Consider the following 25,000-nt stretch of genomic DNA (forward strand, 5'->3'; position numbering starts at 1 on the left):
CATCACGCATAGTCTATTGCATACTCAGTCATGTAAAGGGAAATCACAAAGAGCCAGAAATGGAATTTGCAACGACATCTAAAGAAAACGAACAGAAATTTGAGATTCATAAACTTCGCCTCCAGGAAAGTTTTGCTTTAGATTTGAGGCGACACTTTCTTGTTGAACTTTCCGAGTGCCGAACTGCCACCTCCTCAGAAGAAATAATATTAACAAATCCGGGCTTTGGGAAGAGGGGGGGGGGGGGGAGCTGTTGATTGTGCAGTTATGGTGATCGAACATTGGATGCGGAAAAAGGGTAACTTTATGAAGGTTAGGTAGCTAAGTATGTAGTTTTTATGGACAAAATACATAGGCGGAATGATTATTGTATTATGAACAAATTCCTCTATTGGGTGTTTTATAGAGAAAATAAGATATGGAAGTTGTTAAAGGTGTTGAAAAATTGGGTAAAGAATTGGTACAATATTTCTCAAAGAAGAAATTATAATCAAAGTGGGCGAACGGAGTAATAAAAAGGGTGATAAGGTAAATGCTAAAAGCTGTATAAAATTAATTATTAATGGAATATCTTTATTTCATCTTCCATATTGTGCACATTTGTATCTGTTTTATGTTAATAAACAGACGCTCTGTTTACACTTAACAATAAAAAGGAAACCTTTCAGAAAAATGAAAAAAGAGGATTTTCGGAACCTGCTCCGCAATAGATGACCTAAATTACTGTTGTGGTTTCCTATTTGGTAACGTGATGATCGCCAGACTGGGGTTCAAGTCCCGCTCAGAATCGTTAGTGTCTCTAGTGTCTGTAACCTGACTATCCCTGTGAGCAAAGGATGGGGAGGTTGGGGGAGCCTTTAGATCTATCCGCTGAGTCATCAGCAGCCATTGCCAAGCCCTCCTTGGTCCTAGCTTGGATGGAGAGGGGGCTTGGGCGCTGATCTTATGTTATGGTCACATCTTAGGGCATTGTCACTGTCCTTTGCCTCTGCTATTCATGAGCGCCCTTTAAACCTTTAAACTTGAATCACAATTTGATATTCACACTGGCCTTTCTATAGATACTGTAAGTCTAATTCTGAGACAGACACCTAGGGAAATATGAAAGATAAAGGGGTAATGGGTAAGTCCAAAGAAACTATTATATATTCATTCTTTTACTGGCAAAAATGGCAACGCATATTCATATATTTCCCTGTCAATATCATAGTCAACGAAGAACAAGAGAAAGCCTTTTCCTAGTGGGAGGCAAAGAATTAGAAGGCGAAGTAAGATGAAGAATAATCTAGAGAGAAGAGGTTTGGTTGTAAAAGATGTCTTTGATCAAAGGCATTGGAAAGGGCACATCAGGCGACCGACACCTTAATGTAGGGACAATGATGGGAAAGAAGATCTGTAAAGATAGTCTCCCTCCTTACTTGCTCATGTTCAACGATGAAGAAATAAAGCTACATTTTTCTAATCTTTAGAACAGTTCGTAACGTCCCTCGTATTAATATTAGCAGCCTCGATTATCTCGTATACTCTTCTATTGCTATATAAGAGTTTATAAAAGAAATATTTATTTTAATGTTATTGTTCTTAAAATATGTTATTTTTCATTAGTTCCGTTCCTCACTGGGCTATCTTCCCTGTTGAAGCCCCTGGGCTTATAACATCCTGCTTTACTAACTAGGGTTGTAGCTTAGCAAATAATAATAATAATAATAATAACAATAATAATATTAGTAACGACTACACCTGTATGAAAGTATATTTTAGATCACCCTCCTTGTCGAAAGTATTAGATGAGCCCATTTTTTTGTATTATATCCTTAGTTATATTATACCTATCAACCTCAAGTATATATATTTTCCTCCCCCTTCATAATCATCAAAAAGATATATGAGAGTACAGTATTCCCTAATTTTATCGATATTATAATCATAGGATGGTGTTCCACGTTATCTAAGATGAAACCCCCCATCTCGCCTCGGTAAATATATTTGTGAATAAAGTTATGCAACCTTAGCCATGCTATACCATAAGAGCGATAATCTCTCGCTTCTCGTTCGTAAAAGCAGCTTCCAGGGTCTGAGTTAAGGACCTTAATTTTCCCCTGACGTGCCGCTACTTGACTCCCATTACAAGTTGAACCTTTGGAGTGGGGAGGTCCCACGGTCCAGATGTTATTGCTTTTTTTTTAAAGATATCGACATATTTCCAAATGAGATATCTTAATTATTTGATAAAGTATAGAAAACCTCAAGGACAACCATGCAGGGAGGTCCTAAGAAAAAAAAGGAAAGTTGTAACTTAATAGAATATTTTCAAAAGGTAAATTATTGCTTTATTTACATTGACTGTGTATTAGATCTACATTCTGAATGGTTCTCACCACCATTAAGCCCCTTCAGATGACGTAGTTGCGCAGAAAAGGCTTAAAAATCGGTACGCTGCCTGGCTGGCCTGGTATATCTGGACCGTGGGAGTTCCATACCGGAAAGGGAAGGAAGAGTGCGGGGGGGGGGGGTGTGTGAAAAGATCCAGAAGAGCAAAGTATGAAAGGGAGACGAGGAAAGACGGGAAAGAAGAGGAGAATAAGATGAGATCTGTGATCAGGAATGGGTGTAAGTCTTACGGGGATTGCTAAGATATGTGTTGCCATTTTTACAAGAATCAGGTTATTACAGAATATATCTCTCTCTCTCTCTCTCTCTCTCTCTCTCTCTCTCTCTCTCTCTCTCTCTCTCTCTCTCTCTCTCTCTCATTTAAATATCAAGGACCTCACATTGCTTCTCACCTTCCATATCACGTAAACAACACTTTCTCGAGCTTCTTTCCTTTTACTCAATATATCTTGAATGTACTTGACCCGATATATTCATCTTTCTCTCTTCGTATTGCCAAAAATGATCAAACCACTTATATCCCTCTTTTCACTGGTGTAAAACATATCTCCCTGTTGAATAAGTAAATTTTGCTATAAATCAAACCTTTTTTACCCCACGTGTAAATCTACACAATTGAACTCGATTGATTTGACCTTTTTTTCATATTTTCAAAATCAATATTCAATTTCTCTGAAGGATTGAGCTGAACATTCCCATTTACATCTTAAGTACTGTTAAAAAATTACCAAAAAAAGCGGTAAATGCTTGGCATCATTTATTCCAAGATTTTTACCGTTTTAAAAACGGATATATTGACGTAAAGGAGCGATATTACGGTCACCAACCCGTATAAGATAAAAAAAAAGAAGGGCAAAATCACATTCGTTTGTATTTTACTGAAATACGGCTGAGAACAGCATGTTTTTACGGAGAATTTCCGATTAAAATTACGGTTTTTTTTAACAGTGTATCTTGTCCAAGACTCCTCTCTCAACCCATAATTGCCGGTACATTAACCCCTCAATACCTATATAGCTCAACAATTTTGACATTTATAAAATTTAGACCAACATCGATTGCTTTCGCCAATCTCTTCAGCTTTTCTTTACTATTACCAACCAGCATTTTATCATTAGCTAACCCCTTTTCTCTTCATCTCGACCACGTTTCCTATTCCACCAATTTCCTCCATTGCTGGGGTTTACATAAAGATAGATCAACATTTGGAGTTAGAGCAATTAAATGTATTGGAAGGCAATGCATAGATTGGCGCTAACTGTATAAACGGAAGTTTTCAGAGCAGAAGGGCAGAGTAGTCTTAAAATATCTTTGTTGATTAATAATCTTTGTGTCCAGGAAGTTATACATGAATTATCCATATGTTTAGAGTGGGTTTCAGCTTGTTAGAGTCCGGAGAACAATTAGCAAAAGGGGTCTTAGGTCTTTCATATGGGGAATTAATGTTGCAGTTACGAATTCCGTTTCTCCTTGAAGACACCCTTTTTAAACGGACTGGTTATCATATCATTCACAACCATTTTTCACAACAGAATATTGTCCTTTTCAATATATCTATTATGAGTGTAATGGTTTTTATATCATTGTAATCTAGATTTCTTTTGTAATCTTTAATTAATAATTGCTGTGTCTCGTCATGAAATATATTTCAATCATTAACATTACCATTATCATATAAATTGTTCTTACTTGATGACGTCATAATCTACCCAATACTATTCTCACTCATCAATGTGTTCGTATCACCATTATCACCATCAGCTATGGGTCCATCATCTCAACGTTATGTCACCATCATCATTATCTGTGTCATTATATGCATCCTAATGAATCCAATTTTATAACCTTGGTGGATTAAAAATGGATAAAAATCACGCTGACGTCATCGATAATAATTATATCGCTTCTAATGAGTTTTTTCTCTCTCATAAATATTTAGGTGAAACGTTTATTTAATCACCAAAATAATAATCTCAAGGATATTAACTATAGGAAAGGCCATTGTGCCTTTAGAATATACTATAATAACATTAGTGATAATAAAAGATTGAATAATGAAACCGAGACTCTAGCTCTTCTAGGAGAAGGATACTCCAAAATCAAACCATTGTTCTCTAGTCCTGGGTAATGCCATAGTCTCTGTACCATGGTCTTTCACTGTTCTTTTGCTTGAGGGTACATTCGGGCACACTATTCTATCTTATTTCTCTTCCTCTTGTTTTTTTTTTTTTTTTTTTTAAGTTTTTATAGTTTATGTATGAAATATTTATTTTAATGTTGTTACTGTTCTTAAAGTATTTTATATTAATTGTTAATTACTTTTCTTGTAATTTCCTTATTTCCTTTCTTCACTGGGCTATTTTTCCTGTTGGAGCCCTCGAGCGTATAGTATTCTGCTTTTCCAACTAGGGTTGTAGCTTAGCAAGCAACAACAACAACAACAATAATAATAATAATAATATTGCTTTTTTGTCTCTGGCTCTTTCCCGCACTGCTAATATAAAAACCTGTTAAGCTTGTCGTTGCATTTTTCACATTGTTGGAATTTTTGTGCCATAACGAGCTTATATACAAACGGTTGAGGACAACCATAGCGCAAAAGTTCCAACATGCAATGGCAATCTTAAACAGGATCTTCTGTTAGGTGTGCGGGAGAGAGTAAGATAAAAAAAAACAATAGCATTACTGTGAATGAGAGTGTATGAAACACTACGGTTAATAAGTTCCACGATTAGACTTTCCGTCTTTCATTTCCATTAACATCTCATACATCTTGAGCTAATGGATGGTATTGTAGGAACTTGCTGTTTCGACCCTCTCTTTCATAACCTGTAATTTTTATGACATGTGACATGCGATTACATATAGTACAACTATGATAGGTATTTTGAAATTTCTCCTTTTTAGATATTGTTCAGTCTATTCATTACTGAAAATTTCTTATTGCATGTTACCTACCCGTAACAGATGAAAAAAAAATTTCTTTATCTCTCTCTCTCTCTCTCTCTCTCTCTCTCTCTCTCTCTCTCTCTCTCTCTCTCTCTCAACATTAGCCACAACGTTCATGGCGCCAGAGGAATTCTATCATTGTCAGATAATGTTGGTTCTTGCCTACTTTGATATAATCTGCTTACTGTGTAATAAAAACCATCCAATCTCCGACTCGACTTCGAGTTTATTAATATTTCTCTGTTGGTCGTACCTTGTTGTATGCCAACTTCTTTGGTACGACGGAGAGAGAGAGAGAGAGAGAGAGAGAGAGAGAGAGAGAGAGAGAGAGAGAGAGAGAGAGAGAGAGACCGGTGGGGGGGGGGGGTCTTTGGCCAATGAGTACCAGTCTGTAGTAATCGGTTCCAATGCAAATGGAATTACATCTTAAGTAAAAACGAGAGAGCCATGAACAGTTTATCCTCATGCTACAGGGCAGTAAACAATTATCAGATCTCTGAACGTGGGTAATGTCGTCAGTGCACCTCACGCAATATGCATTGCTACACGGCCTTGGGCTTTACTCAAGCCTGTGCAGTGTCCCATTGGCCCTAGCTGCACTCACTTTCTGTCCTGCTTAAATACCTCTTTTTAACAAATACTTCGCAGTGCAACTACTTAATTTTACTCAAGTTGTGCTTCCTCGCCACGGCATCGGGGCTTCTCCGTATGGCCTAAATTCCATAAGTTCATCAATACCTACATGTGTCAGACATTCTCCTTCTCCTTTACCTCTTTGGTGTCAATTCCAGTCACCCAGGCAATCCCCTATTCCTCTACTCATCTACTCTGATGGATGGATGTCGGGACTTTCGTCCTCTGGACATCGGAGTTTTGACGTAGCATATTAATTCATGACTGAACACCATTTTCGAAGAGGATGTCCAAAGAGGCCACTCTACGGTAAGTAGCGCTTCCAGCTGGAATCCTTTTGATCACGGAGAAGGAAGAACTTGGGCTACCTGTGGCGATGCTAAGGGAAGGTCCTTTCACATCCAAGTTTCTGAGGAACTGGATTACTTGTAACTTTATAAAAATTGCTTATAGATAAGTTTTTTAACGTCATGGCGTTTCCCTTAACGGCGAGGGCCCTCCGAATAGGGGTAGTGACATCACCGCATCATGCGGTGCACTGTAGGCATTTGTCAAGACTCTTCTCTACACGTATCGTATATCTTTCTACTTTATCTACGTTCTTGCTTCTTTTTTTCCATATTGCATTCCAAACTTTTACTTCATGCGGTAACTATAATATTTCCTCAGTTGCACTTGGGCGCTGAATGGCCTCACAGGCTCCAGGGCCTGGTTATAAAACCCAAATTTATAGTTAAATCTTTTTAACGGTGGGAGGAGGGCAATGGCTCTCGATGAAAGGAACAACATAACCGTCACTGCCACATTCATTCTTGAACTATTATGAATGAACCCCCTGTGCAATAAAGCTTCCATAGCTTACATGCTTCATAAACCTACAAAGAAAGATCATTAGCAATGCATCAAACCATCCTGGATACAAAGCACCATTCATCCCTACAGGGACTTCCTGGGTGGTAAGCCCCTTCATTTCTAATATGTCATTCAATCCATTTATCTAATCGTCTCTAGGCCTTCTTCCTACCTCCAAGTACTTCGTAATTCTACAATTTTCACTAACATTTTTACCTCTTTTACATATCTCCACATTTCTTACCCTGTCAATACTTAAACAACATATAGTGCACGAACAGTTCATTTTTCATTTATGTTTTCATAAAGTAGAGTTGGCTCAACAATCCTAATATGCATTGCCAGCTTGACTTCCACGAACATTGATCTTAAGCTTTTGCCTACATCCTGCTACCTTGCTTCACCTTTTCTGTGACAATTTCTTTATCATCGGACCATCATCTGTTATATTTAACCCCAAATATTAACAAGAACCAACCACTTATATTCCATTCATTTATCCAGCTTCTTTGTTTCCATCTATCATCTTCAATTTTCTTTTCTTGGATCCACAAACTATTTCACTAGTCTGATCATTTTCTCTTCACTTCCCCTGGTCAGCACAAGATCATCTGCAAAAATCCATTCCACACTCCATTTACAAATAATTTTCATATTCCACAACTTTGCTCCCACAACTACTGTTCTTTGTCACACCTCTTGAACAGCTATTGATAAATAATACACCCTTGCCTCATACCAACTTTCATACCAAACCAGTCACGCATGCCAGTTTATTCTAAACATTTGAATTCACCCATATATTTTTTTTAAATACTCACAACAATTGATTTCCTATACCACTTATTCTCAACACCCGCCACACTTCCTCTTTTTCCTACTATATTGCTAGGTCCATGTATGCCATATTTTTCCTTTATTTTCAACCTTCTTACCTAACTGATTCACTACAGACTTTTTATTCTCACAACCTCTTCCTTATCTAAACTAACAATGTTCTGCACCTGTCAGACTTCCTGTCACCAGCCTTACTTTTCCTATCAAAATCCTTCTGTGTCTTTTCTGGTCTATTTAGTAGAAATTAAGTATTGTTTACCATAATTCCTGTAACAATAACCTTGCAGTCACTTTTATCACCTGCATGAAACGATCAATCCTATCTTGCAAACCCTCATCAGATACCCAATCACAATATCAATGTTGCATTTCAACTATAATCCAATCAAATCCTAATGTATAATCCTTTCCTAAACCTGGTTTCTGCAATCCTTTTCAGTTATAGGCTAAGCCTTTCAAGCCTTACAACACAACATGCTGAGCCTTCCAAGCCTTACAACACAACACGCTGAGCCTATCAAGCCTTGCAACACAACACGTTAAATCTTCCAAGCCTTGCAACACAACACAAAGCCTTTCAAGCCTTGCAACACAACATTCTAAGCCTTTCGAGCCTTGCAAAACAACATTCTAAGCCTTTCAAGCCTTGCAAAACAACATTCTAAGCCTTTCAAGCCTTGCAAAACAACATTCTAAGCCTTGCAAGACAACACGCTGAGCCTATCAAGCCTTGCAACACAACACGCTGAGCCTATCAAGCCTTGCAACACAACACGTTAAATCTTCCAAGCCTTGCAACACAACACAAAGCCTTTCAAGCCTTGCAACACAACATTCTAAGCCTTTCGAGCCTTGCAAAACAACATTCTAAGCCTTTCAAGCCTTGCAAAACAACATTCTAAGCCTTTCAAGCCTTGCAAAACAACATTCTAAGCTTTGCAAGACAACACGCTAAAACTTTCAAGATTTGCAACACCACGCTGATCCTTTCAATTCTTGCAACACAACATGCGGAGCCTTTCAAGACTTGCAACACAACATGCTAAGCCTTTCAAGCATTGGAACATAACATGATAAGCCTTTCAAGACTTGCAACACAGCACGCTGAGCCTTCCAAGCCCTGCAACACAACATGCTAAGCCTTTCAAGCCTTGCAACACAACACGCTAAGCCTTTCAAGCCTTGCATCATAACATGATAAGCCTTCCAAACCATGCAACACAACACGTAAAGCCTTTCAAGCCTTGCAAGATAGCATGCTAAGCCTCTTAATCCTTGCAACACAACACGCTAAGCCTTGCAACACTCGGTTATGCTTTCCAAATCTTGCAACACTAAACACTGCCTCTCTTCAATCCTCCACGTTCAACAAGTCTTCAAAATACTCCATCGATCCAGGACTGCACTCAACCGACTGCATACCTCCACTTGCATCTTGTAATTTTTTTTTTTTTTTTTTTTATCTGAGATCCAATTTGGTCAATAAATTTTGCCTGTTCACTTAATTTAAAGTAAAAATATTTTAATCTGCCAACTCATCTTCTTTTCGCTGTCAGTTTACTCTTGGTTACCCTATTCATCCTCCTGCCTGTTTGAACAAAGTCCACTTTTCGATCTTGAAAGTTCATTTGAAAATCTCTCTCTCTCTCTCTCTCTCTCTCTCTCTCTCTCTCTCTCTCTCTCAGATGACTTTTTTCTCATTCATATATATATATATATATATATATATATATATATATATATATATATATAATACACACACATATATATATATATATATATATATATATATATATATATATATATATATATATATATATATATATATAATACACACACATATATATATATATATATATATATATATATATATATATATATACATATATATGTATATATATATATATATATATATATATATATATATATATATGTATATATATACATACATATAGGTGTGTTTAATATAATATTAAATAAACGTTTTAATTTAAGAATTCAACATCACAATGAGTTTATTATGCACACAAGAAGAGAGCCAGAAGAGGAAATTGCTAAATACACTCTTCGGCTTTAAGAGATCTCAACCTCCCCCACCACATGCATCGACCACACCACGTCAGCTTTGGTACTTTCAATATAAGTGAAAAAGATAATTACAAACTGTGGGATGTTGCTATGGTAGACAATAAGTATGTATTTTCATGGTGTGGACTAGTACCGCACATGTATTTCATACGCGTTCATACACTGTAATGCTATTGTATTCTCTGTCTCTCTCTCTCTCTCTCTCTCTCTCTCTCTCTCTCTCTCTCTCTCTCTCTCTCAGATAATAGAAAACCTGTTTAAGCTTGCCATTGCATGCTTCACATTGATGGAATTTTGTGCCACTATTGCCCTCAGTCGTTTCTATATAGGCTCGTTGACTTCTTGAATAAAGTCAGTTACATTCACCTCACCTCACCTTTCTGTTTGTACTTAACAGCTACTTCACGATACACAATGTAAGTTTGTATATGCTTTCCTGTGTGAGTTAATGATAATAATTTCTAAATAGGAATTATCTTTCTTTATATCTCATGATTCTCGTTGGGGCTTAGAGTCTGTAGAGTCTGGGCAACTTTGCATTGTCCCCTTGCTGTATTAGCTTTTTATCCCTCTACTTTCCCCCCGTTCCCACATGTTTGCTTTAATCTTTTAACCTTTCCATCTTAGTAGTAGGTTGGCCTGGGCACCAACCGCCCGTTGAGATACTACCGCTAGAGAGTTATGGGGTCCTTTGACTGGCCAGACAGCACTTGAAAGGACCCTTCTCTCTGGGTACGGTTCTTTCCCTTTGCCTACACAGACACTGAATAGTCTGGCCTATTCTCTACAGATTTTTCTCTGTCCTCATTCACCTCACAACACTGAGATTGCCAAACAATTCTTCTTCGCCCAAGGGGTTAACTACTGCACTGTTACTGTTCAGTGGGTACTTTCCTCTTGGTAAGGGTAGAAGAAACTCTTCATCTATGGTAAGCAGCTCTTCTAGGAGGACACTCCAAAATCAAACTATTGTTCTCTAGTCTTGGGTAGTGTCATAGCCTCTGTACCATGGTCTTCTACTGTCTTGGTTAGAGTTCTCTTGCTTGAGGGTAAACTCGGGCACACTTCTATGTAGTTTCTCTTCCTCTTCTTTTGATAAAGTTTTTATAAGAAATATTTATTTTAATGTTGTTACTATATTTAAAATATTTTATTTTTCGTTATTTCCTTTCCTCACTGTGCTATTTTCCCTGTTGGAGCCCCTGGGCTTATTTCATCTTGCTTTTCCAACTAGGGTTGCAGCTAATAATAATAATAATAATAATAATATTAGTGCATCGGGGGCCTGGCGCTTCCCCAAGACTGGACCATATGACCGATATTCTATATTCAGACTTGCAACGAATTTTTATGTTGAACAGGCTGACACGAGTCTCACTTTTATAGTTTATAAATGAAAGATCTATTTTAATGTTGTCACTGTGCTTCAGATATTTTTTTAGTAATTGTTTATTACTTTTCTGGTAGGTTATTTATTTCCTTATTTCCTTTTCTCACTTGGCTATTTTTCCATGCTGGAGCCTTTGGGCATATGGGATCCCTCTTCTCCAAATAGGGTTGTAGCCTGGCTACTACTACTACTACTACTACTAATAATAATAATAATAATAATAATAATAATAATAATAATAATAAATTTCCGTGACGGCATTCAATTGCCTACCCAATTGCACCACTAGTTCCTGTTGCTCAAATTTCATACTTTTTTTCTATAATATTCTATTTCTAATTTAGTGATGGACAACATTTTTGGATAAAGGTGCATGTAGATTTATACCATTCGCCTCTCTCTCTCTCTCTCTCTCTCTCTCTCTCTCTCTCTCTCTCTCTCTCTCTCTCTCTCTCTCTCTCTCTCTCTCTATATATATATATATATATATATATATATATATATATATATATATATATATATATATATATATACAGCATACATATATACACACATATACATACATACATATATATATATATATATATATATATATATATATATATATATATATATATATATATGTATGTATGTATATATATATATTACGTAAATTATAAAAGCTATTAGAACGATTTAGAGATCAAAAACATTTTTCTAATGCGTTTATATCTAAGAAAATAACAGGCTTATGATATAAACCCGATGTTTACCTAGGTTGGTATAAAGGAGGTTTTGAATACCATCGGTGTAGGGCTTATGAAATAACCTCATTAATATTAATTGAAGGAGCTCTCCGGGCATTTCCAATGGTTGTGTACTTCAAGAGTATAGGGGTTTCCCTGTACAAAGAAATATATTGAGTTCTATAATTAACGAGTGCCTCAATGATAGGTCTCTCTCTCTCTCTCTCTCTCTCTCTCTCTCTCTCTCTCTCTCTCTCTCTCTCTCTCTCTCTCTCTTACTGTAGGAGTGATTACCTAAGAAAGGAGGTTTTATCTGATTTTTATGCGTATAACAGTAATGTTAAAACTGTTTTTTCTAACGTAAAGCAGTGGAGTTTTAGCTTTGCTTTTCATAAGTAAAGCAGTGGTGTTTTAGCTTTGCTTTTTATTAGTAAAGCATTGTAGTTTTAGCTTTAAAATCAGTGTTTTTTAACAAAGTTTGGAAATGTTGCCAATCAACTGGATGATTACATGTATTATTTTGTGAATGTTGCCAGTGAACTGGATAATTACATATATTATTTTGTGAATGTTGCCAGTCAATTGGATAATTACATATATTATTATGTATACAAATGGCATTACTTTTGTTATTTGTTCTTATAATTATGATTTGATATTCGTATCATGAGTAAAGCAGTGGTGGTTTGGCTTTACTTTTCATTAGTAAAGCAGTGAGGTATAGGCTTTGCTTTTCATAGATAAAGCAGTTGGATATCAGCTTGGCTTATCATACATATAGTAGTGAAAGTTTAGCTTTTCTTTTCATACGTAAAGCACTGGGGCTTTTAATTCGACTTCTCGTGCTTAAAGAAAGGGGTGGGCGGCTTTAGGTCGGCTTTTCATACATAAAGTAGTGGTTTTGATCTCTGTCTTTCATATTTAAAGCAGTAGGGTTTTACTTTGCTTTTCATACCTCAAAGCAGTGTAGTTCAGTTCTGTGTTTCACACATGAAGCAATGAGATTTTAAAGCTGCTTTTCATATGTAAAGCACTGTGGTCTTTGATCTACTTTTCATATTCAAAGAAGTTGTATTTAGCTATATTTTCATGCGTAAAATACGTAAAGTAGTGAAGTTTTAGTTTTGCTTTTCATACATAAAACAGTGGGGATTTTGCTTTGTTCATATGTAAAGCAGTTGGGCTTTATCTCTGCTTTTTAGTTGTTTTTCATACACAATCTGTAGAAGGTTTATTCAAACTCTCTCATATGTAAAGCAGTTGGGCTTTATCTCTGCTTTTTAGTTGTTTTTCATACACAATCTGTAGAAGGTTTATTCAAACTCTCTCATATGTAAAGCAGTTGGGCTTTATCTCTGCTTTTTAGTTGTTTTTCATACACAATCTGTAGAAGGTTTATTCAAACTCTCTCATATGTAAAGCAGTTGGGCTTTATCTCTGCTTTTTAGTTGTTTTTCATACACAATCTGTAGAAGGTTTATTCAAACTCTCTCATATGTAAAGCAGTTGGGCTTTATCTCTGCTTTTTAGTTGTTTTTCATACACAATCTGTAGAAGGTTTATTCAAACTCTCTCATATGTAAAGCAGTTGGGCTTTATCTCTGCTTTTTAGTTGTTTTTCATACACAATCTGTAGAAGGTTTATTCAAACTCTCTCATATGTAAAGCAGTTGGGCTTTATCTCTGCTTTTTAGTTGTTTTTCATACACAATCTGTAGAAGGTTTATTCAAACTCTCTCATATGTAAAGCAGTTGGGCTTTATCTCTGCTTTTTAGTTGTTTTTCATACACAATCTGTAGAAGGTTTATTCAAACTCTCTCATATGTAAAGCAGTTGGGCTTTATCTCTGCTTTTTAGTTGTTTTTCATACACAATCTGTAGAAGGTTTATGCAAAATTTCTCATATGTAAAGCAGTTGGGTTTTACCTCTGCTTGTTATACATGAATAAGGGACGTTGTAGCTCAGTTTTTAATATGTAAAACATTGGGGTTGTAGCTTAGCTTTTATTATAAAAAATTCATTGCTTTTTCACTGTACTTTTCATTCATAAAGCAATAGTGTTTTAGATGTTTTATACATAAAGCAGCGGGGTTTTAACTCTGATTTTCATACACCTAGTAGTAAGGTTTTAGCACTGCTTTATATATGTAAAGCAGTGTTGTTTTAGTTTTCTTTTCATACGTAACGCTTAGTTTTTTTTAATGTGCTTTTGATACATAAATTAGTGGAGGTTTTGCTTTGTGTTTCATATATAAAACATTGGGAGTTTGACTCTGTGTTTCGTAATTAAAGCAGGAGGGCTATAATTATGCTTTTTATGATATGAAAAAAAAAAAAGTGTTTTTAATTCTTCTTTTCATATATAAGGCTGTGGTTTTGGTCCTTCTGTTCATACCTGAAGCAGTGTGTTTTAAACATTGCTGTACATATATATTTGCATTGGATTTTAGCTCTGCCTTTCTTACGTAATGAAATGGAATTTTTAGTTTTGCCTTTCATACATAGAGCAATGGGCTTTTAGCTGTTTTCACGTGTAAGTTAGTGGGAATTAACCTTTTTATGTATAAAGTGCATAAAGCAGTGGGGTTTTAACTATTCTTTTCATTCATAAAATACTTAAAGCTGTGAGTTATACCTCTTCTTTTCATACATAAAATACTTAGAGCACTGGAGTTTTAGCTCTGTTTTTATACATAAAGCAGTAAGGTTTTAGTTCTGTTTTCATAAATGAAGCGGTAAGGTTTTAGCTCTGTTTTCATAAGTGAAGCAGTAAGGTTTTAGCTCTGTTTCCATAAGTGAAGCGGTAAGGTTTTAGCTCTGTTTCCATAAGTGAAGCGGTAAGGTTTTAGCTCTGTTTTCATAAGTGAAGCCGTAAAGTTTTAGCTCTGTTTCCATAAGTGAAGCGGTAAGGTTTTAGCTCTGTTTTCATAAGTGAAGTAGTAAAGTTTTAGCTCTGTTTTCATAAGTGAAGCGGTAAGGTTTTAGCTCTGTTTTCATAAGTGAAGCAGTAAAGTTTTAGCTCTGTTTTCATAAGTGAAGCGGTAAGGTTTTAGCTCTGTTTTCATAAGTGAAGCAGTAAAGTTTTAGCTCTGTTTCCATGAGTGAAACGGTAAGGTTTTAGTTCTGTTTTTTCATAAATAAAGCAGTAAGGTTTTAGCTCTGTTTTCATAAGTGAAACGGTAAGGTTTTAGTTCTGTTTTTTCATAAATAAAGCAATAAGGTTTTAGCTCTGTTTTCATAAATAAAGTAGTAAGGTTTTAGCTCTGTTTTCATAAGTGAAACAGTAAGGTTTTAGCTCTGTTTTCATAAGTGAAGCAGTAAGGTTTTAGCTCTGTTTTCATAAATAAAGTAGTAAGGTTTTAGCTCTGTTTTCATAAGTGAAGCAGTAAGGTTTTAGCTCTGTTTTCATAAGTGATGCAGTAAGGTTTTAGCTCTGTTTTCATAAGTGAAGCAGTAAGGTTTTAGCTCTGTTTCCATAAGTGAAGCAGTAAGGTTTTAGCTCTGTTTCCATAAGTGATGCAGTAAGGTTTTAGCTCTGTTTTCATAAGTGAAGCAGTAAGGTTTTAGCTCTGTTTCCATAAGTGAAGCAGAAAGGTTTTAGCTCTGTTTTCATAAGTGAAGCAGTAAGGTTTTAGCTCTGTTTTCATAAATGAAGCAGTAAGGTTTTAGCTCTGTTTCCATAAGTGAAGCAGAAAGGTTTTAGCTCTGTTTTCATAAGTGAAGCAGTAAGGTTTTAGCTCTGTTTCCATAAGTGAAGCAGTAAGGTTTTAGCTCTGTTTTCATAAGTGAAGCAGTAAGGTTTTAGCTCTGTTTCCATAAGTGAAGCAGTAAGGTTTTAGCTCTGTTTTCATAAGTGAAGCAGTAAGGTTTTAGCTCTGTTTTCATAAGTGAAGCAGTAAAGTTTTAGCTCTGTTTTCATAAGTGAAGCAGTAAGGTTTTAGCTGTTTTCATAAGTGAAGCAGTAAGGTTTTAGCTCTGTTTTCATAAGTGATGCAGTAAGGTTTTAGCTCTGTTTCCATAAGAGAAGCAGTAAGGTTTTAGCTCTGTTTTCATAAGTGAAGCAGTAAAGTTTTAGCTCTGTTTTCATAAGTGAAGCAGTAAGGTTTTAGCTATGTTTTCATAAGTGAAGCAGTAAGGTTTTAGCTCTGTTTCCATAAGTGAAACAGTAAGGTTTTAGTTCTGTTTTTTCATAAATAAAGCAGTAAGCTTTTAGGTCTGTTTTCATAAATAAAGCAGTAAGGTTTTAGCTATGTTTTTATAAATGAAGCAGTAAGGTTTTAGCTGTTTTCATAAATGAAACATTAAGGTTTTAGCTATGTTTTCATAAGTGAAGCAGTAAGGTTTTAGCTCTGTTTTCATAAGTGAAACATTAAGGTTTTAGCTATGTTTTCATAAGTGAAGCAGTAAGGTTTTAGCTCTGTTTTCATAAGTGAAACAGTAAGGTTTTAGCTCTGTTTTCATAAGTGAAGCAGTAAGGTTTTAGCTCTGTTTTCATAAGTGAAACAGTAAGGTTTTAGCTATGTTTTCATAAGTGAATCAGTAAGGTTTTAGCTCTGTTTTCATAAGTGAAGCAGTAAGGTTTTATCTCTGTTTTTATAAATGAAGCAGTAAGGTTTTAGCTCTGTTTTCATAAATGAAGCAGTAAGGTTTTAGGTCTGTTTTCATAAGTGAAGCAGTAAGGTTTTAGCTCTGTTTTCATAAGTGAAGCAGTAAGGTTTTAGCTCTGTTTTCATAAGTGAAACAGTAAGGTTTTAGCTCTGTTTTTTCATAAATAAAGCAGTAAGGTTTTAGTTCCGTTTTTTCATAAATAAAGCAGTAAGGTTTTAGCTCTGTTTTTATAAATGAAGCAGTAAGGTTTTAGCTCTGTTTTCATAAGTGAAGCAGTAAGGTTTTAGCTCTGTTTTCATAAGTGAAACAGTAAGGTTTTAGCTCTGTTTTTTCATAAATAAAGCAGTAAGGTTTTAGTTCCGTTTTTTCATAAATAAAGCAGTAAGGTTTTAGCTCTGTTTTTATAAATGAAGCAGTAAGGTTTTAGCTCTGTTTTCATAAATAAAGCAGTAAGGTTTTAGCTATGTTTTTATAAGTGAAGCAGTAAGGTTTTAGCTCTGTTTCCATAAGTGAAGCAGTAAGGTTTTAGCTCTGTTTCCATAAGTGAAGCAGTAAGGTTTTAGCTCTGTTTTCATAAGTGAAGCAGTAAAGTTTTAGCTCTGTTTTAATAAGTGAAGCAGTAAAGTTTTAGCTCTGTTTTCATAAGTGAAGCAGTAAGGTTTTAACTCTGTTTTCATAAGTGAAGCAGTAAAGTTTTAGCTGTTTTCATAAGTGAAGCAGTAAGGTTTTAGCTCTGTTTCCATAAGTGAAACAGTAAGGTTTTAGTTCTGTTTTTTTCATAAATAAAGCAGTAAGGTTTTAGCTCTGTTTTCATAAATAAAGCAGTAAGGTGTTAGCTATGTTTTTATAAGTGAAGCAGTAAGGTTTTAGCTCTGTTTTCATAAATGAAGCAGTAAGGTTTTAGCTCTGTTTTTATAAATGAAGCAGTAACGTTTTAGCTCTGTTTTTATTAATGAAGCAGTAAGGTTTTAGCTCTGTTTTCATAAATGAAGCAGTAAGGTTTTAGCTCTGTTTTCATAAATGAAGCAGTAAGGTTTTAGCTCTGTTTTCATAAGTGAAGCAGTAAGGTTTTAGCTCTGTTTTCATAAATGAAGCAGTAAGGTTTTAGCTCTGTTTTTATAAGTGAAGCAGTAAGGTTTTAGCTCTGTTTTCATAAGTGAAGCAGTAAGGTTTTAGCTCTGTTTCCATAAATGAAGCAGTAAGGTTTTAGCTCTGTTTTTATAAATGAAGCAGTAAGGTTTTAGCTCTGTTTCCATAAGTGAAGCAGTAAGGTTTTAGCTCTGTTTTTATAAATGAAGCAGTAAGGTTTAGCTCTGTTTTCATAAGTGAAGCAGTAAGGTTTTAGCTCTGTTTTCATAAGTGAAGCAATAAGGTTTTAGCTCGGTTTCCATAAGTGAAACAGTAAGGTTTTAGTTCTGTTTTTTCATAAATAAAGCAGTAAGGTTTTAGCTCTGTTTTCATAAATGAAGCAGTAAGGTTTTAGCTCTGTTTTCATAAATAAAGCAGTAAGGTTTTAGCTATGTTTTCATAAATGAAGCAGTAAGGTTTTAGCTCTGTTTTCATAAGTGAAGCAGTAAGGTTTTAGCTCTGTTTCCATAAGTGAAGCAGTAAAGTTTTAGCTGTTTTCATAAGTGAAGCAGTAAGGTTTTAGCTCTGTTTCCATAAGGGAAACAGTAAGGTTTTAGTTCTGTTTTTTTCATAAATAAAGCAGTAAGGTTTTAGCTCTGTTTTCATAAATAAAGCAGTAAGGTGTTAGCTATGTTTTTATAAGTGAAGCAGTAAGGTTTTAGCTCTGTTTTCATAAATGAAGCAGTAAGGTTTTAGCTCTGTTTTTATAAATGAAGCAGTAACGTTTTAGCTCTGTTTTTATTAATGAAGCAGTAAGGTTTTAGCTCTGTTTTCATAAATGAAGCAGTAAGGTTTTAGCTCTGTTTTCATAAGTGAAGCAGTAAGGTTTTAGCTCTGTTTTCATAAATGAAGCAGTAAGGTTTTAGCTCTGTTTTTATAAGTGAAGCAGTAAGGTTTTAGCTCTGTTTTCATAAGTGAAGCAGTAAGGTTTTAGCTCTGTTTCCATAAATGAAGCAGTAAGGTTTTAGCTCTGTTTTTATAAATGAAGCAGTAAGGTTTTAGCTCTGTTTCCATAAGTGAAGCAGTAAGGTTTTAGCTCTGTTTTTATAAATGAAGCAGTAAGGTTTAGCTCTGTTTTCATAAGTGAAGCAGTAAGGTTTTAGCTCTGTTTTCATAAGTGAAGCAATAAGGTTTTAGCTCGGTTTCCATAAGTGAAACAGTAAGGTTTTAGTTCTGTTTTTTCATAAATAAAGCAGTAAGGTTCTAGCTCTGTTTTCATAAATGAAGCAGTAAGGTTTTAGCTCTGTTTTCATAAATAAAGCAGTAAGGTTTTAGCTATGTTTTCATAAATGAAGCAGTAAGGTTTTAGCTCTGTTTTCATAAGTGAAGCAGTAAGGTTTTAGCTCTGTTTCCATAAGTGAAGCAGTAAGGTTTTAGCTGTTTCCATAAGTGAAGCAGTAAGGTTTTAGCTATGTTTTCATAAATGAAGCAGTAAGGTTTTAGCTGTTTTCATAAATGAAGCAGTAAGGTTTTAGCTCTGTTTTCATAAATAAAGCAGTAAGGTTTTAGCTCTGTTTTCATAAATAAAGCAGTAAGGTTTTAGCTCTGTTTTCATACATGAAACAGTAAGGTTTTAGTTCTGTTTTTTTATAAATAAAGCAGTAAGGTTTTATCTCTGTTTTCATAAATAAAGCAGTAAGGTTTTATCTCAGTTTTCATAAATAAAGCAGTAAGCTTTTAGCTCTGTATACATACCTAAAGTATCGGGGTCAAAGCTCCTTTTCATATCATAAAGGACTGAGGTTTGATCTCTGCTTTTCCTAAGTAGAACAGTTTGGTCTTATCTCCTCTATGCAAACACAAAGCAGTAGGGTTCCAGTTCTTCCTTTCATGCATAAAGCAGTTAGGTTTTATCTCTAATTTCCATATGTACAGTCACCATCTTGATGAACTAAAAATAAAACCACCAGTGCCAGCAAAAAAAATGCCTTTGTGGTTTTTGAATTACTTCTTGGATTTAGTAAGATATTCCCGTAATTGCTGAAGCGTGTTCATTTTAGAAATTGGACCAGTAGGGGATCAACCTCCAGATCTGAGAATGCCATCCGGGAAGCACTGATTACATCCAGAGGGAAAGATCAAAGACCAATTAGAAAGAATAATGTATAAAGTGAATGATATTGTTGTATGAAACTTGGTAACTCTCTGTGTTACATTAAGTCTTTGGATGTCGTAGTATCACAGTGATATGGGGAAAGGGATTATTTAGAGACAAGGACAAATCTTCTTCCTTTTCTTGTATGGAGATTACCTTGAGTCAAAGATGTTTGCGGACCGTATCTGGCTATATATCAGTTTAGTGAGATCGGTGTTACTCTATGGACATGAGTCGTAGTATGACAATGAAACAATAACCAAAAGATTTTGTAGATTTGAGAACAAAGCCCTCAGAAGAAAATTTGAGTTAAGTGACAGGACAGGGTTAGAAATGAAAGTATAAGAAAGATTACTCGAGTGCCGTATGTGGGTGAGATCATGGTGAGGGGTAGAGGGAGATGGTTTGGGCATGTTCTTCGCACTTCCCAAGAGAGATTAGTGCACCAAACTTTCAATGGCGCTCCACAAGACAATAGAAGAGTTGGAAGACCTAGCCCTACATGGCTGAGGACTATGAAGCGTGAAGTAGGAGATGATGAATGGAGAAGTATTGATTTAAAAGCTCGAGATAGAGACGACTGGCGAAATATGACCGAGCCTCTTTGCGTCAATAGGCGTAGGAGGAGATGATGATGATGATGATGATTAATAGTACTGTTTATCCGAATATGAAATATCTCAATGTCAACTTTATTTCAATACATGTTGGTGTCACCTATTTACAAAGTTTGTTGTAACGGCCGATGTGATAACATCCCTGACTGAAACGCCAAGCTGGGGTTCGAGCCCCGCTCAAACTCTTAAGTTTCTTTGATCGCTGCAACCTCACCATTCTTGTGAGCTTAGGATGGGGATTTGGGGGAGCCTATAGGTCTATCTTCTGAGTCATTAGCAGCCATTTCCTGGCCCTTGTTGGTCCTAGCATAGGTGGAGAGGGTCTTGGGCGCTGATGATATGTATATATGATCAGTCTCTAGGGCATTGTCCTGCTCGATAGGGCAATGTCACTGTCCCTTGCCCCTGCCATTCATGCGCGACTTTTATACCTTTAAACTATCAATCCAAAAATGAGTGATGGGTCAAACTCACTATCAATTAATTGATTTTTTTTTTCATATTAACTTGTAGAACTTGTTGCTTGTAAACCCACTAATATAGCAAGTTGATATTTAAATTTCTACAAAAACACTTTAATCTGTGATTCTTGACCTACGCATAGCAAGGGCTAGATTAAATTCAACTACATAGAACGCGTACACGATGGTGAGTAATCTTAAGGTATACTCTTTTAAGTTTATTATTTGATCTCATTTTTATTTATTTTTCCATTTACAGAAAATGACAAAATGGACGAAGTTCCGGAGGTGCTAGAAGCCGCCTCGAGGGCTGACAATGACATCGCCCATCTTCGTCAGCAACTACCTCAGAAGAATATCCAATCAGAGAGAAGGATAATGACACCAACACAGAGAGCCGATGATGTGTTGACCGATGGTGGTTTCTTAGACGAGTTGTTACTAGCAATTAGGCGTAAGTTGTTATCTCTCCCGGAAGACGAAAGCGGCGAGGAAATGGAAGAACAGAATCTACGTAGAGAGAAGAGGTACGACATAGACGCAAGACCAGAGGATGACGAATGGAACGAGCTCGCCAAGAAAGACTCGTATGATCCAGAAGCCACTGAAGGCTTTGGCAGTGGTGGTGGAAGCTGGCAGAGGAGTGTGACTAGACACCACCACATACGTCACTCCCGCCGGAAGAACCACCACAGGCGGTACAAGACGACTACTCCGGTAGGAGTCTATCAACCCGTAGAACGCGAAGGGGAGATAGGAGCCTCTGCGAAATTAGCTGTTAATTCTGAGTCCTTCCGAAATGCAATTGTGAATGAGAAACCCTCGACTGGAGATAGTGTCACAGGGGCCAACAGAGTGAATAGACAGTTTGATAATTTAACAAATGTCATTATAATGGGAAACATAACGCACATAAGAAGTCCTCATGATATTATCGAAGATGGTAAGTCATATTCTCCCCATCTCTCTTCCAACGGAATTTCTTCATATAGCAGTCACTGTGTTATGTTCAATTTTATATTGATCCATTAAATTTAATATTAAATTTTTACCACTACCCACTTTTTCATCTAGTTAAAACTCGAAGAAGAGACACCAGTGGTTATTAACAAACATTTCTTTACACTTCAGATTTTGATATTCACTTAATAAGTAAATAATCTTATATAATAACTAATTATTTTCGTGAATATTTAACTGCTTTCAGGTGCATATATGTGTCTACTTTGTATTATAGTTCTTGTAGATATTATTCCCTTTCAGTTGATCATTCCAATGCCCTCTCTCATACCCTCGCCTTCTCAGATAACCTCATGGCAGCAGAGATCAGAGAAGCCTTGTTATTAGCAGTCCCGTTGTCGCTTCTGATGACAGTCCTCCTGCTGATTTGCGTCGCCTTCTGCTGCTGCAGGTACAGGAACCATCCGGCCTATAGCGAACACATGGCTTACGCCTCCTACAGGGAAGACGAGGATTATGAACAGGAATGCCCCACTGTTAGGTACGGCTTCTTGGGTTGCTCTCTCTCTCTCTCTCTCTCTCTCTCTCTCTCTCTCTCTCTCTCTCTCTCTCTCTCTCTCTCTCTATATATATATATATATATATATATATATAGAGAGAGAGAGAGAGAGAGAGAGAGAGAGAGAGAGAGAGACAGACAGACAGACAGACAGACAGACAGACAGACAGACAGAGAGAGAGAGAGAGAGAGAGAGAGAGAGAGAGAGAGAGAGATATCAAATAGAATTTAATTAAACCTTATGTAATATATATATATATATATATATATATATATATATATATATATATATATATATACAGGGTATATATACACTTACAGTATGTTTATATATGTACTGTACATTATGTGTATATATATATATATATATATATATATATATATATATATATATATATATATTAGTGTGTTTGTGTAACATCCATTGAAATTGGCATGATAAGGTGCTAAGTAAACAGGGTATAACTTCAGACTGATATTTGAGAGCTGATGCGTAGTGATCGAAATTTACTTGATAGGATATCAAGTCAGCATGAACGAAGATGAAAAAAAAAACTAAAACATATACTAGCAGAGCACAATTCTCCATAATGGATTATTAAGGACTGTTACTTCAGATTTTAACTACATATTAAGATGTTAAGGAATATCCTCCGGCGCACTATTCTATCTTATTTCTCTTCCTCTTGTTTTGGAAAATTTTTTGTAGTTTATAAAGGAAGTGTTTATTTTAATGTTACTGTTCTTGAAAGATTTTATTTTTACTTGTTTCCTTCCCTCACTGGGCTATTTCCCTGTTAGAGCCCCTAGGATTATAGCATCCTGCTTTTCCAACTAGGGTTGTAGGTTAGCAAGTAATAATAATAATAATAATAATAATAATAATAATAATAATAATAATAATAATGAAAACTTCTAATTATGGGTCTTTATCAGAATGTCCCTTGTAGATTAATTATGCAAATTTATTCATGCTTCTTTACAACTAATAAAGCTATACATATAATGAATTATGGTAAGAATATTCAATAACCAAGGTTGCATCAAAGAGAGTAGAAATTAAGGGAGGGGATGTGGTTGAAGTACCCTTCAATATTTATATGATTATCTAACCTACATGATAAGTAGGTGCCAAGTATTCCTAAAGATACGAGGTAATTGATTATTGATTAACTAAGGGAATCCATTTGGTGCGAGAGTTGAGAAAGTAAATTTCAAATGGCTGTAAATTGATGTATATGTAAATTCAGAATTCGTAGATGCAAACGTTTCGAATTATTTTAGTCTTTTCGTAATTTTCTTTTGAAGGATTTAGCATTTTGAAACGTTTCAAATTATTTCAGTCTTTTCATCATTTTGTTGAAGGATATGGCTTTTTGAAAACTTTTCAAATTATTTCAGCCTTTTATTGTTATTATTATTATTATTATTATTATTATTATTATTACTAGCCAAGCTACAACCATAGTTGGAAAAGCAAGATGCTATAAGCCCAAGGGCTCCAATAGGGAAAAATAGCTCTGTGAAGAAAGGAAATAAGGAAATAAATAAATGATGAGAATATGTTAACAATAAATCATTCTAAAAACAGTAACAACGTCTTTTTCAATTGAAGAATTTGGCTTTATGAAACTTTTCAAATTATTTCAGTCTTTTCATCATTTTCAATTGAAGAATTTGGCTTTTTGAAACTTTTCAAATTATTTCAGCCTTTTCATTTTTTTTAATTGAAGAATTTGGCTTTTTGACACTTTTCAAATTATTTCACCCATTTCATCTTTTTCGATTGAAGAATTTGGCTTTTTGAAACTTTTCAAATTATTTTAGCCTTTTCATCTTTATCAGTAGAAGGATTTGGCATTTTAATATGCTTCATTGATGGCTAAAAATACCATGAAATTTTTATATTAAGGTTATTACCAAATTACTATTTTGTGATGAGTAATCCATTATTTTAATTACAGGAAATTTCCCCATTTTTGCAGCACGGGCATGTGTGACTTCTGCCTCCCGGACATCTCCTACCAGGCCCACCTGGCCACCAAAATCAAGAAGAGTAAAAGGAGGCGAGGATCGGACCAGATAGAATTGGTCCTTGGCAGTGACACCATGGACTGCGACCCTCGGGATGAGGGACTCAAGTGCCACCCGCCCCTTTACACGTTGTTATCGAACTTGCCCCCGGGAAGTAGCCTTTTAGAAGAAGACTTCAGAAGCGAGTCCCCGTTCGATTCCTTCAGACCTTCCTTGCCACGGCGCTCGCAATCTCTAGAGTACTTGACTGTTTGAAAAAAAAAAAAGATGAAAGAAAGTAGGAGTTTTGTACACTGTTAAAAAAAGAAATCGTAATTTTAATCGGAAATTCTCCGTAAGAATATACTGTTCTCATTCGTATTTCAGTAAAATACAGACGACCGTAATTTTCTACCCTATTTGTTATCTTTTACGGGTTGGTGACCGTAATATCACTCTTTAACGTCAATGTATCCCTTTTTTAAAATGGTAAAAGCCTGGCAACGTTTAGTCCAGGATTTTTACCGTTTTATTATAAATTTTTAACAGTGTAGGAAAGAGTGAAGGAATTAAGCACTAGTGATTAAATGAGAAGCGAGGGTCAGATAGGTCATGAGTGATCATTTGATGTGGCAACGTGACACAGGAAGGTCACGAGTGATCACCACATGTGACAGCGTGGCACTGACGGT

The 25,000-nt window shown here is 35.6% G+C and overlaps 1 protein-coding gene across 2 annotated transcripts in view; it reads left to right on the top strand.

Annotated features, from left to right (window-relative positions):
* The window catches only part of LOC137623845 (uncharacterized), a 335,076-nt gene that overhangs the window by 310,014 nt on the left and 62 nt on the right, over positions 1-25,000 (top strand). The window contains exons 4-6 of one of the 2 annotated variants that reach the window (XM_068354650.1): positions 21,036-21,719; positions 22,082-22,277; positions 24,260-25,000. The exon at positions 24,260-25,000 is cut by the window's right edge and continues 62 nt beyond it. In XM_068354650.1, coding sequence (XP_068210751.1) covers positions 21,036-21,719; positions 22,082-22,277; positions 24,260-24,584 — 1,205 coding nt within the window. In that variant the 3' untranslated portion in view covers positions 24,585-25,000. The remainder of the gene's footprint in view (positions 1-21,035; positions 21,720-22,081; positions 22,278-24,259) is intronic. The other variant, XM_068354651.1, reaches the window with a different exon arrangement.

This window comes from Palaemon carinicauda, chromosome 30 (assembly GCF_036898095.1).
Source record: "Palaemon carinicauda isolate YSFRI2023 chromosome 30, ASM3689809v2, whole genome shotgun sequence".
Lineage (NCBI taxonomy): Eukaryota > Metazoa > Arthropoda > Malacostraca > Decapoda > Palaemonidae > Palaemon > Palaemon carinicauda.